General features: G+C 42.5%; 1 protein-coding gene across 2 annotated transcripts in view; it reads right to left on the bottom strand.

Annotated features, from left to right (window-relative positions):
- Positions 1 to 14,634, bottom strand: part of LOC142340607 (uncharacterized) — a 93,871-nt gene that overhangs the window by 45,830 nt on the left and 33,407 nt on the right. For both annotated transcript variants that reach the window (XM_075391298.1, XM_075391306.1), the window contains exons 2-3: positions 12,150 to 12,428; positions 11,836 to 12,011 (exon numbers count right to left, since the gene is read on the bottom strand). In XM_075391298.1, the coding sequence (XP_075247413.1) occupies positions 11,836 to 12,011; positions 12,150 to 12,428 (455 nt within the window). The remainder of the gene's footprint in view (positions 1 to 11,835; positions 12,012 to 12,149; positions 12,429 to 14,634) is intronic.

The following is a 14,634-nucleotide window of genomic DNA, read 5'->3' as shown; positions in this document are numbered from 1 at the left end:
TTGGTTGAGTTCGCTGCTGTGGTCTGCTAGCATTGATCTTCCCGCCTCCTCGCTTGTGGTTTACCGTCTCCCTCCCGTGCTATCCCGGCTTCCCGTACCGTCGCGCGCCATCCGCCCCGCCCGTGCCGTTTTCCCGTTTCGTCGCGCGCCATTCGCCCGACGCTTCCGTTTGTCCGTCCGGTTTCCCGTTGCGTCGTGCGTTACTGTTTCGGCGTCTCTTCCCGTCCGTCCCGTCTCCCGTCCTGCCCCTTTTCGCGCTTCCTGCGCACCGTTCTTTCTTTCTCTCGTCGGGTACTATTGTACTCGACGAACATCTTTGCTCTTTGGCGGTTTGCTGGGCAAACCGTCACACTAGGGTTCGGTATAACCCATTTGTGTTGTGTTGTTGCATGTGTGTGTACTTTATACTAGTACCAAATTAAACTTGTGGTTCCTGTTTTTCTTAAGATCATGACAACTTTGCAGGACAAATTTAACAAACTTTATTGTGCGAGGGCAAAATTAGAGGCTGAACTAAATAACATTTATGGTGACATTAACAATGCTGTGGATAAGCAAGACAGGAAAGTTAAGATCGAATGTCTGATTGTGAAGTGCAAAGATGCTTTTACTAGAGTAGTTGATAAGCACGAAGAGCTCTTTGATCTGGCACAAAGGACTGAAGATCCAGATGCTGCCTGTAAGAACCTTGAAAAATGGTTAGAGACTGTAACAAAGAAAACTGATGAGTTCATTGCTGCTGCTAGAGGGTATATCAATTCGGTCCATGACAAAGAGACAGCAGAGCGGTATACCTCTCACCAATCAAGATCAGGTTCACATATGACTTCCTCAAAAAAGATCAAGTCAGCGTCAACGAGACTTAGAACTATCAAGACTCAAAAGGGAGGAACTTGAGAAACAACATGAGGCAAAGCTTCGCATTGCTAGACAGCGTCTTGAAATTGAAAAACAAACGAAATTGCGGGAATTGGAAATTGAGCAGCTTGAGGAGGATCATCGCAAGGAAGTAGCTGCTGCAGCCCTTGAGGAAATTGAGTTGATGACAAGATCATCAGCAGACGGGTCTGGTACAGGCAAAATGAGTAGATGAGTAGATGTAGAATGGCAGATGTTGCAAACGAACCGAGTTTGCACTTTTCTGGTTCCATTGCCCAATCCAACCAAGCAATTGTCCAACGACCTTCTTCAACTCAACTTCCAAACTCACTCTCCAATTTCAATACACATGGTCAAGTAGAGGCCAACATCAACCTCCCTGTCCATGAGCCGCAAGAACCAAGTAGTAGAAACTATGTAACCAATGAAGCACATAATGCAAACAACATCATGCAAGAACAGCAACAGCCTGAATATACGCCTCAATCACCAATAAACTTTGGTATGCCAACTCAACTAAACGCCCCAAACACAGCCCGACAACTGTCTCAAGCAACAATGCACTTCGATGGTTTACAGTTAGATCATCAACTCCCTCGCAGATCGAGTATGCCGGGACAGTTGAATTTAGTCAGCCCTCCGCGTTCACCACCTTTAAATACACTCGTTAATGCTCAGCTAGCACTTAATCCGCAACAAGCTAACATAAATGTACCAGCCCCCCATCCCCCGTTCTAAACCCCGCACCACCGCATTTCCCGTTAATCCCACCAGCATTCCGCTTTCCTCCTTAGCCGCCACAAGCACTCCCACTACACGCCACTAACCCCGTGGCGAATAATGTCAATCTGTTACCCCATTCTCCGCACCAATCATTTCCTCCGCAAACTTTTTTGCACCTCAATTAATTCAACCACCAGCCCCACAAAAGAGTTTTCAGCCCCAGAATTTTGTCCCTATAACCCACCCACCTCCTGCTCCCCCGGATCCAAATGTCTGGCGTTTTTCGGCAGCAGTCCCATCTAATGCAGTACCACTTATACGGACATCTGCAAACTTAAACACCGTACAACCGGCCCCGTTAATCAACCCTCATATAACTACATCTCATCGCTCCCCTCATGTACAAGCAGCAGCAGTGCCTCAAAATTATGTAACTTCAGACTTCATGCAAGCGAATCCATTTAGTTCTTCCACAGGTATCGCCCCCACCTTTGTCACTCCGATCATTCCGCCAACGTATGGAGCTACCGTTCCCAACCCGTTGTGTTGGGGTGGCCCGCCGCATCCCACACCTTCGGCTCCTTCTTTGGACTCTGCGGATTTGATAAAGCAGTTGGCGGAGGCAATTACTTGTAAAAAGAACGATCCACTGCCCGAGTGGAAGTTATCACAGTACAATGCTGATCCCCTGCAGTGGCACGAATGGTTCGGACAATTTAAAAGCGCAATAGACGCACAGTCCTTGACTGATGATGTCAAGTTAACATACTTAAAAACTCTTGTAACTGGAAAAGCTAAAAGCGCCATCGCTGAGTTCGCATACTGACGTGTAATGTATAAGGACGCACTTAAGACACTCGAACGTAAATTTGGCCAACCACAGGAAGTAGTCAGTGCACATTTAGACAAACTCAGATGTTTTCCTCCATTAAAGATGCACAATAGTGATAACATCATAAACTATTCTGCAACAATTTCAAGTCTTGTTGGGGTCTTTAAATCACTTTCATATGACGCAGACCTTAAGAGCGCCTCACTTCTCAACACGGCTGTGCAAAAGTTGCCTCCCAATCTAAAAGAGTCTTGGTCACTCTTCACAGTGAAGAAACATTGGGTTAAGCCCACACTCCTTGACTTCAACGATTGGTTGAAGGAGAAGGCGGAGGCACATGATTTAATGAAACAAACTTCATCGAAAGCAAGAACTGAGGATAACACCAACTCAGTAGTAAAGACCAAAGTTGCCTCAAGAACTTTTGCTGCTAATACACAAACTAAGGGCACTCAGAGACCAGCCTCAACATCGGCAACGCCTGCAACCCCTCGCTGCATTGTGTGTAAAGGTAACCATCGCATCTGGGAGTGTAGGGTATTTAAAGAAAAGTCTCCCACTCAGCGAGCAAGGGTAGTGGCGGAAGCAAAACTGTGTTTCTCATGTTTGAGAGAAAAGCATATGTTTAGGCAATGCCCAAATCCCAGGAAATGCAGGAAAGACGGATGTAACAGCTCCCATAATACACTTCTCCATGGAGCTGAGAGGGTTTATCAATCAAAATCCCCTTCAAACAATGACAATAGTAATTCTAATGCCGGCGCAAATCAAAGTAAACTTTCTAGTGTCCAATCATCGAGTAAGACCACTACTTTGTCATCTGTGAGTAATGTGAAAGGCCTCCTTCAGGTGACTGAATTACAGTTGAAGAGCTCCTCCGGTAAAGATACCACGGCTTTAGTTTTGTGTGATACCGCTTGCAGTAACTCTTGGGTGTCCAATGATCTTGCAAATAGACTTGGTTTGCACGGTACATCATTGAAACTAACAGTCAAGGGTATAAATACCGAGGAGGTTGTAGACACTAAGTTAGTCGAACTAATTGTAACACCACGCGACAACCAAGCATTTGAACCATTTAAAGTAAGCCCTTACGTAAAGGAAGATTTGAATGTAGGCGCCGATATCATCAACATTAAAGCACTTCAGGAAACATACCCGCACCTAGCAGTTCTAGACCCAGTTACATATTGCTATGGAAACATCGAGATGATACTTGGACAGGACGTGTATCATGCCATCCGCCCGTTAGAGTACTTCGCTGCCGACGAGAAGTCCTCGCCTTTCGCTGTTCGCTTGCCCATAGGTTGGGTTCTAAACGGCCCTCTACCGTCGTCTTCAGGTTTAGTCTCGACTTGTTTCAAAGCTAATATGGAGCAGGATTTTGAGCTCGCTAGTCAGGTAAAATCTTGGTACGACATGGAGTCGTACGGCGCACTTAAGCAAGTAGACCCACGATCCGCCTCGGATGCACGTGCGCATGATATTCTTGAAAACACCACCGTGCATAATGGAAAAAGGTACGATGTCGGAATGCTATGGGCTGAAGATAACATCGAACTCTCCAACAATTATTTCTTAGCACTTGTTCAATTAAAGTCTTTGGAAAAGCGGCTCACGAAAGATCAGACATTAAGGGAAAAATACTCGAATACCATCAAAGAGGACTTAGACAAAGGCTACGTAGTAAGGGTCAAAGATGCTCATAAGGTGGAAAGTCGCTGGGAACGAGAGTGGTACCTACCACACCATCCGGTTGTTAACCCAAACAAGCCGGGCAAGGTTCGTAGGGTACTAAACGGAGCAGCAAAATTCCATGGCGCATCTCTTAATAAGTCATTACTCACCGGACCTGACCTACTGCAAAACCTAATCTATGTACTCCTACGGTTCAGACAACATCGATTTGCCGTATCCGCCGACATCGAGGGAATGTTCCTCCAAGTTGGAGTGCTACCATGTGATCAACCATCATTGCGCTTTTTGTGGCGGGAGGACCCCACATTAAATGTTGTGGTACACCAGTATTCGCGCCACATCTTTGGGGCAAAAGATTCGCCCACCTGCGCCAACTACGCACTTCAGCGCACGGCACGCGATAATGCTAAGGAGTACCCAGAAGCTGCGAAAGCCGTCCTTGAGAACTTCTACATGGACGATTACTTGGGCTCAGTGGAATCCCCCGAGAGGGCCCTCATTAGATCGAAGGAATTGGTGCATCTTCTCCATCTAGGTGGGTTCAAGCTTACTAAATTTGTAAGCAATGTACCAGATCTGGCTGACCAAATTGATGGGTCTGCTCAATCCACTGAACCGAAGGTCATCGTTTCGTCAAAGGAGGAATCAATGCACGTGTTTGGGCTTAAGTGGGATCACAACAACGATACTCTGGTTGTGAGCAGGGGTACTAACAGCACCATCACGAAAACTTTAACACAGCGCTTGGTCCTAAGTTTTGTGTCAAAGGTCTACGACCCAATTGGTCTTGTCGCACCTTTCACTGTTGGTGCTCGGTTAATCTTGAAAGACATTTGGCGTGTCAATGGACAAAGTTGGGATGACGAGTTACCTAAGGACACAGTTGACAGATTCCTTGCCTGGTGTATTGAACTGCCGCGGTTAGCTGAGATCACTATACCGAGAAGTTACTTTTCAGGACCATTCCAACATCTTGAACTCCACATGTTTGGTGATAGCTCGCAAGACGTATTCAGTGCAGTAGGATTTCTTAGGGCTCAAGTAACTTGCACCTCCGGGGAGATTATAACAGAGCTGGCGTTTGTCCTGGGCAAGGCCCGCGTTGCACCTATGAAGGTAATGACAGTTCCTAAGCTGGAACTACAAGCCGCTCTCCTCGCAGCACGTTTAAAAAGGGAAATCTGTCAAGCATTAACCGTTAGTGTGGATAAAGTATTCATGTGGACAGATAGTACCATCGTCTTGCAGTGGATAAACTCAACCATTAAACACCCAATCTTCATTGCAAATCGTGTTAGTGAAATTCTGGAGAACACCAGCGTTGACCAATGGAACCACGTCGCCACTTGTGATAATCCGGCAGATGCTGGCACGCGTGGCATGTCCGCTGAAGTTTTGCAATCAAGTAGCTGGGTGAGGGGTCCTGACTTCTTGAGAACTAAGCAATTCCCTTTTGTACCAAAAACTAACGTCGTTGATAACATCAAGCTCGGCGTTGTAACCAAGGAACAAGATGATGACTCCATCTCATCTTTAGCCGCATCTGTAACCAACTCCCCAAAGGAACAAAGCATTAATCTGATCCCGTTTGATAAGTTCAGTTCTTATCAAAAGTTACTTCGTGTCACCGCATATGTGCTCCGCCTTTTACCATCTCATGAAAGTTACCGTACCGTAGACGGCAGCATAGCCGACCCTGTTGAGCTTGACGAAGCCGAGCGTCATCTCCATTACTTGGTTCAAAGAGAGTCCTTTAATACTGAAAGAAAGGATCTTCTTGACAACAAATCCGTTAAGAAGAGCAGCCGCATTGCTCAGTTTACTCCGTTTATTGGGCCTCATGGTCTCATCCGTTCTTCTGGTCGACTCCGACGGCTAGTGGAAATTGACTTTGACACTAAGCATCCTATCGTTCTGGATGCGCGTCATACTTTTGTTAAACTGTTTCTGCGGCATACTCATTTGAAGAACCATCATCAGGGCATCGATTACTTAAGGTCAAAGGTACAAGAACGTTATGCCATCCTAAAACTACGTTCCACACTGCGTTCCGTCAAATCAAACTGCGTCGTGTGTAGAAAGTTCCGTGCAGCAACCATTCAACCTATCATGGCAGACCTCCCAAAGGAGAGATTCGCATACCAGTCTCCTCCCTTTACCAACACCGGGGTTGATTACTTCGGCCCATTCTACGTCACAGTTCGTCGGACTACCGAGAAGAGGTGGGGATTCCTCTTCACTTGTCTCACTACTCGTGCTGTCCATGTTGAAGTTGTCCCGTCCATGGACACTAGTTCCTGTGTAATGGGAGTGGAGCGGTTCGTCTCCCGTCGGGGTACTCCTGCTATGATTTGGTCGGATAATGGTACGAACTTCATTGGAGCGGAGACAGAGCTCCGTGAATGTGTGGAAAAATGGAGTACGCTTAACATTGCCACCGAACTTGCACATAAGGGCAATAAGTGGAGGTTCAATCCACCCAGTGCGCCACACCAAGGTGGCATCTGGGAGAGGCTAGTTCGAAGTTTTAAAAGTACTGTACACTATCCTCGGTACGCGTCGCCTCACAGATGAGGTGTTGAACACTACTTTTTGTCTGGGCGAATACGCACTAATCTCACGTCCTTTAACGTCCGTTAGCGCCGACCCGTTCGACCTAGGCGCAATAACACCTAACCATTTTCTACTCGGTAACCAAGCAACCAGAATTCCGTCTATCGTTGGCGTCGACAAGTTCGATCATCGTAAGCGGTACGCCCGTGCACAGTCCTACGCCAATGCAATCTGGACACGTTGGCTTAAGGAGTATATACCAGCGCTGAATCGTCGAGCTAAGTGGCAGACGCCTGCCGAGCATCACCTCAGGGTTGGTGATTTAGTTTGGATCGTTGAAGAAAGCAACCCTAGGGGTTACTATCCAACTGCTCGGATTGAAGAACTCCATTACGGCTCCGACAGCGTCGCCCGCTCCGCCGTGGTACGCACGTCGTCCGGATCGCTCGTCCGCCAACTCGTTAAGCTTGTACCGATCCTCCCAACATTTTCTTCCGGGCCGGAGGATGTTACTGAGTTAACTAAATGAGCAATGCACTATTTAAATCTATCCAGCGAGAAAGTTTATTACGTAATTTCTTAACCATTTAACATCTAATATGCATAGAAAGCTCAGAAAAAGTCCGTTTAACATAATTTTCGCTAAGCCTACTAATATACTAAATCGATTGCGCTCTTTTTAGGCTTAATATTTTTATGTTAAGCCGTATCGGTGACCAATCAAGAAAACGTATCGGTGACCAATCTGAGCTCAGACAAAATACCTGCTAACAAATACAGCTAGATTTGCCGGGCCATTCAGATGTGCTTTTGCCTTGATGTATCGTAGAAAGAAGTTGTCTTTATCGTAGTTAGCTTATAGAATAAACGTTATCGAAAGAGTGTTATCACCTTCACAATAGCAAAAAGTAAAACGCTCACAAATACTCTTGAAACAAAAAAAAATCACTAAAATATTTTGAGAAAAAATATTGTATAAGTGATAGAAACCAATAGCCCTTAACTCAAAAACTTAATTGACTTCATTTGTGCCTGATTAGCAGCCAATGATATGGTCATTAAAGATACTACGTGATCAGACAACAGAAATAACAAAAAGCAAAAGTAAATTTTCAATAGTATTTTATGACAAAATAAAGTCTAAGTGGAAAAAGCTTTGGTTGCCCGTCGATGAGTTCAATCGACTGCGATTAGAACATATAAGGTCATATATGTATCACATTAATAGCGATGAATAGAAGAAACATTGAAAACAGCCGTCAAATTGCAGCACAGGAAACAGCTTCGCTTTCAAAATTTGTTCAAATACCAACTTCTCACTCCACTTTAAAAGTACGTGAAAAAAATCACGCCTCAAAACCTACTAGACATTTTCCTTCCTTTACCTACTCCAGGGACTAAGAAGATCAATAGTGGGCTTCAAATAAACACATTAGAGGTTAGCATATACCACTATTAAGATTTAATGTAAAAAATGGCACTAGTTTCGGCGCACTTTTCATTTGACGTTTGGTATTAAATTGCCGCCATTTGAGTCCAGCTGCTTGAAATTGTGATTGAGAGAGAATTTTAGATCACGCGAAACGCAAAAAGTTAAGGGCGTAAATGACACTCGAAAAGTCAAAATTGTCAAGCAAAAATTTTGCATAACAATAATTGCTTAACTTCGTTCAAGAGCAATTAATCACATCATTAAAATTTGACTTTTCACTGACATGAAAAAGCTGAAAGCGTGAACAAAAAGACAGCACACCAATACAATCCAAATACTTTGGATTGTAAAAACCAAGGCCAATAATAGCCCCAGCTATCGCGTTGCGGCTATTAATAAAACGAGGCGCCACCGAGATTCATAATCGAGTTGTAAAATCAAAAAATCCTCTTCGCAACATAAGGCGTTTCTCCCGCAGTGCTCTTCGAGTAGCAAAACAGGAAACTCTTTGAATTGTGAAAAGAATCAGAGGACTTAGCAGCTGTTTGAGTATCTAATGCCGGCTACTAAATATCGTTCAAAAAACACCTCACCAATGATTTTTGAGACGCAATTTTTAAATTTTTTCTTAATCTCTCATTAAGAGACCATTCGGTTGTATGACTGTGATAGCTTCGTATGACCTGATTTACAGAAGATTTGTTAGGAAATTGTAAAAAGAGGCAAAGAGAGAGAGAGAGGGTGAAGAGAGAGAGAGAGAGGGTGACAGTCAAAACTAATACTAGGCATTCTGTACGGTCCCCCTATAGACTTAAACTAACAGGGAAAAATATTCACTAGCCTCCACAGAGTCAATTGAAAAGATATCTGATGCCCCTAATAAGCGCAGAAAAGCACTTTGAAAATGGACGATGATCTATTGTTTCTAATTTGATATATGACAATGTGTCCGAAGTCTTATCACTTTTTCAATGTATGATATTGCACTTCCTCTCAAAAACTTTTTAATGAGTAGCAACATCTGATATGCCCTGCTGCCTGTTCTTATATATTTTTATTCCATATTTCATCGTCGCAAATTAAAATAAAGTTCGTTGAATAATTTATTTATTCTTGATATACAAAATGTTTTAATTTGAGTTAAAAAAAAGCGATGATAAAACTATCTAGATTTAACTCCACGTTACTGCAAAATTTATCTTGAATCTGGAATATGGAACACTCATATAATTGAGTTCATTTAGAAACAACATCCTCTATCAAAAGTTCACATAAATTCGCTCTCTTAACGTCCTGTTATTCAAATATTTTTTGATGAATACGTATAAGTGGGCGTAGCCAAATTTCAGGTTGCATATATTGAACTGTTGGTTGTAACGGGAAACAATGTTGTCAGCAAAAACACCTCTTGCTGAGAAATATTTACTTCGGGAGAATAAAATTCTTCCATGTGAAAGAAACAGTTTATCATACGCTTGAGCAACAATTTCACTCACAAGTGATTGTTTCGTAGCACCTCCAAAGCTGTTATAGTCACACACTCTGCGGACAAAAACGGCTATAATCCAAACAAAATCTCGAATAATTTTTGATAACAAGTCGTGTCATATTGCTAAAACCATTTTGAATTAAAAAACCAGATAAATATGCTCATCATTATTTAGATTAAGTGACAGAAAAACAAAAAAACTAAAAAAGGGGCAAAATCTGAAAACCATACCCGGCAGATTGCCGGAAAATAGCCGCCGTTGATTCCAATAGGCATGATTGGGATTGAAAGAATAGAAGATATTGGAAAAAAAACGATTTTTGTACAAAAACATTTTTTAAGTCCGATTTATTTTGATGGAATTTTGTAGTTGAACATACTTCTGTTGCTTAGAGAGAGGCTACAGGGGCTACTATCAACACCAATAGGCATTAGAGACAGTAACTAAGACTTATAGGAACGACGTTCAAATAACGGGCATCTAAAATTGGGCTTTATGGGTTTATCCCGTTTCTATTTCTGACTTCAATTTTTTATACTGACTCTGTTCATTTTGAATTGCTTTGCTGAGCAACTGATGTTCAAAATCACTTTTAGCAGAATGAGAGAAGAGAGAAACTAGCCTAGAGAAGTCAAAAAGATTTCAGACAAAATGTTGAAAAAGCGGCAAAATGAGGTAAAGCGAAACATTTTTTGTTTGACGAAGTAAAAAAAATAGCAGGACAAGACCTGACGTACAATTCAAAGAATTTTCATTGACTAAACAGAAAACTAGACCAAGACAACTAGACTATGAATGGATTGGGAAAACCATTTAGAAAAAAATCCGATCCAAAAAATCAAAAAAGCTGTGAAAATCTAAGTGAAATTGCCGCATGTGAACAAAAAACCACTAGCGAGAAAGCGAATTTTTGTTCAAACACCGTTTTCTCACTCTACTTTAAATTTAGAGCGAAAAAAATTCACGCCGTAAAACATTCGCTTTTTCGCTCCACTTCCTGTTTCGGCGTGACCAAAATCACTACTCCAATTTGACTTCAAAAATCATGTAAATGTGTGAACAGATCTAAAAAAAGACAGCGCCCCAATACAATTCAAATTCTTTGAATTGTAAAAATAGGAGCGCTATAATAGCCGGCTGAGAAGATGAGGGCGGCTATTAATAATTTTTTTAACGCAGGTGGTGGCAAAAAGGTTGAAACCGTTTGATATGAAATAAAATATTGAATTGATCAAAATGAGACCCATGAGAAAACTCTAAGAGCTCTCCGTAATAAGACAACATGACAGACAAAAAACAACTACAAAAGATGACAAAATCCAAAAAACCATTAATTTCAACTCCAACCAAAAAAATAGTTTAAATATGTCTCAATTGAGCCATCAATACCTATGATTGATGAGTCTAAAAACAAAACAAAAACAAAAAAAAACTACAAAAACAGGTTAAATCTAAAAATACATCTAATTTGAACACAAGTAGCGTCAGAGTCTTTGAAAATCATTATTTGCCTTTTGAGGGGTTTAAGCTAGTGCAACCATTCGTTATTAGAACTTACGTAAGATTTCGTAAATAAATTTAAAAGAAAACAGCAAAAATAAGTCAAATTGCAGCACGTCAAAAAAAATCGCTCTCAAAAACCGCAAATGTGTTTAAACGCCAATTTCTTACTTCACTTTTAAAAAATACTTTGAAAAAAGTCACACCTTTTAACGACTCAATTTTTGCTCCTCTTACTACTCCAGCGTGACTAAAATCACTACTTCAATTTGACTTCTCATTGACAAGAAAAGGACAAAAATGTGTGAACAGATCTTCAAAAAAAGACAGCAAAGCAATATTCAAATTCTTTGAACTGTAAAAATAGGAGCGCTATAATAGCCGGCTGAGAATATGAGGGCGGCTATTAATTATATTAGAATATTCCAGTAAAAATCAATCACTGCGACTCCTCTTCGAGCCGTAAACACAAATCATAAATTATAAAAATAGATCACCAATCCTAGCTTATTCATTAAAAAAAACAAACTATGAGCGTAATAATAGTCGAGAGCGAACTTAAACAACGACAACCTTTAAATTTTAAACCCAATTTGACTGATTCATATCAACAAAATGCACAGCAGAACCCAGAGTTTTGCATTTTAATGCCACCTTGTCCGTCATAACAGACTTTTTTGAAGTACTCAGCATCTGTTAACCATTATTGAAAATAAAGATAAGCTTACCTTCTCATCTCAATTTCAGACTGGTTCAGCTCCTCAGCCAGTTGTCTGCGCTGGTCCATCTCGTAGGGGTTCAGACTATCCAGTTTATGAGCGAGTATGCTCTGTTTGTCTATATAGGGCTTCATCATCATACTTACACACTGCTGCTTCACACCATTGAAGAGCAAACGACGATCCTGAAATTTTAACACGGATCTATATAAAGTATATATATCTCTCTATACGAGTTCAAAAACTGAGCGATTCCGCAATACTACAAACTTGGATTTGAAGCATCACCTAATGGCAAGATGGTCAAAATTTTATCAACTAACAGATGCTGTCCAGTCCAGCCTCTTCAGATTCGTCACCAAGGGTCGTTGCATATCCTCTTGCCGGATTCTGAGAGCCTCTGAATTAAGTGGTGGTCCCCCGGGATACGCTCTACTTTTGAAGAAGGGTGGCTTGATAATATTGGCAGTTATGGCTCTACGCGATGGCTCGTCTTCCTCGTCCAGTTCTAGCTTGAGCAGTTTCTCAATGATCTCCTGCTGTCTGTACCTGTTCTCTATCAAATTCATCTCTATTCGATTGAGTGTCTCCTTCAAATGCTCCTAAACAACAGAAAGCATTTTCAAATAAAGCTGTGGCAAAGGTGGTGATGATGCTGGTGGTGGCGGAAGAGGAGGCTGCGGCGCAGGAGTAGGTGACGGGGAGGTGGTGGAGGAGGAAAAGGTGTTTGCGGCGGTGGTGGTGAAGATGTTGATGGAGGATGTGGTGGTGGCGGCGTTGGAGGAGGAGTATGTGGTGGGGGAGGAGGGTAGGAGGAAGAAGTGGTGCTGGTGGAGGAGGTGGTGGCAGTAGTAGTGGTTGTGGTGGATGAGGAGGCGCTGGTGGAGGGGGTGGTGGTTGCGACGGCATCAGAGGTGGTGGTGGAAGTGGAGCTGGTGGTGGGTGGAGGAGGAGGGGAGGTGTTGTTGGTGAAGGCGGCGGTGGAAGATCAAGAGGCGGTGGTGGCGGTTACGGCGGTGGAGGAGGAGGGGGGTTGGGGCGGAGGAGGAAGGGGTGGTGGTGGCGACAATGGAGGAGGAACAGGAGGGGAGCTGAATGCCTACCCACAACTTGCTTGTGGTGCGGCGACCTTTCTGCATGTACGCCATGGTGAATGACATGCGGTTCCCGGATTAAGGGGCAAGGAGGGGCATCGTTAACATCGAGGGAAAGGGGCCAGGAAGGCGGATTATTCTGTGTAGTGTGGTCGTGTTGGACTGATGGTATTAAGTCCAACCAGTTGGCTACCTCTACTAGTCTTTTGCACAGGTCAATCATTTTCAGGTCCACGATGTTCTTACTGCAGTTGAAAATGTGGTTTATCTCATGTGGTGCAACTTCACATTTGGGACAGCGGCTTTCAACATTTACAGATCGTACTCAAGGAAGAGTTTAGCAGGGGAAAAGGTCCAGTTCTCAGTTTTAATAATCTGATAGGTGCAATTCGAAGGAGCGTTTGTTCTTCTATTGTTGGTAGAGGAGTACCTAGTTGCTCGGTGTCTTTGTTCAACTGAGTATGAACTATGTGTCGCTGGATAAATTTGAGCGCTTTTTTTGTGTTCTTTGCGATTCAATTGCTCCTAATTGATTGTGTGTAGTTTCACGCTGTCCCTATAAGTACGGAGGTGGTGGTGGCGGTTGCGGCGGTGGAGGATGAGGAGTCGGCGGAGGAGGAGGAAGGGGTGGTGGAGGCGGCGTTGATTGATGAAGGGGAGGGGCGTGGTGGTGGTGGTGGTGAGGAGGTGGTGGCGAATGAGAAGGCGCTGGTGAAGGAGGTGGTGGTGGTGGAAAAAGAGATGGCTGTATTGGTGGTTGGAGGAGAAGGTATTGTTGGAGGAAGAAGAGGAGGAGGCAATGATGAAGCGCCTCAGCAATTTCGAGACTGAGGTCTAAGACACCTACAAAATTTTAAAGTTAAAATTGCACATTTATTCCATTCCTCGAGGAAACACCAAAACTGACAGACAAAAATATTGCATAACTGACAGACAAAAAAGAACTAAAACTGACTGGAAATTGTGACCAAAACAACCAAAAAACATTATTCGACCTTTGACAAACTTTGACTGAAAACCATAAACAAAGAAAAACTAAATCAAAGAATGCATATCACAAAGAAACGGACTGCTCAGAACGAAAAATTGTATAATCACGACACACTTACAGCAGCAAAACGCCTCATCTTAATTGCTCTGCATCCTTTATCTTGAAATCTCTAAACAAAACAAAGCAAAGGAGAAAAGTTGTTCAAAACTGCTATCAGTAAAAACTGACAGATTTTAAAAGCAAGTCCCAACCGAACATTCGGATCAATAATTGGATCAAAATTAATTTTAAAACTAGCAAAACTAAACTAAACAAAACTATTCCAATTAAATTATCGCAAAAATGGCAATTCAGTGGCAAGCTTGTAGTTATTACGAAAAAGGTTCCTTTCTAAGTCGTTTATTTTGTAATAGGACAACTCTCAGAATTAGTTCGAAAAAAATACGCTTGCGCAAATGGAAAACCAACTGATAATAATCAGTTGCACAAAATAAACAGCCGGTGTGTAGATCTTAAAAAAGAGCAAAAGAATGATTTCAAAGCTTAGGGCAACAAATTGAATAAGAAATAAGCCAGAACAACAGTAAGGTGGATTTGTTCATTCGTTTGTAGAAATTTACTGACTCTGAATCATGATTGTGGAAAATAAAACTTAAAAACAATTTAAAAAATCTGATTAAGCAGCAAAAATTCACGAAAAGAGAAAATGGACAAACTTTGATC

Source organism: Convolutriloba macropyga, chromosome 1 (assembly GCF_964194025.1).
Source record: "Convolutriloba macropyga chromosome 1, txConMacr16.3, whole genome shotgun sequence".
NCBI lineage: Eukaryota > Metazoa > Xenacoelomorpha > Acoela > Convolutidae > Convolutriloba > Convolutriloba macropyga.
This window is presented reverse-complemented; position numbering and strand designations above follow the sequence as displayed.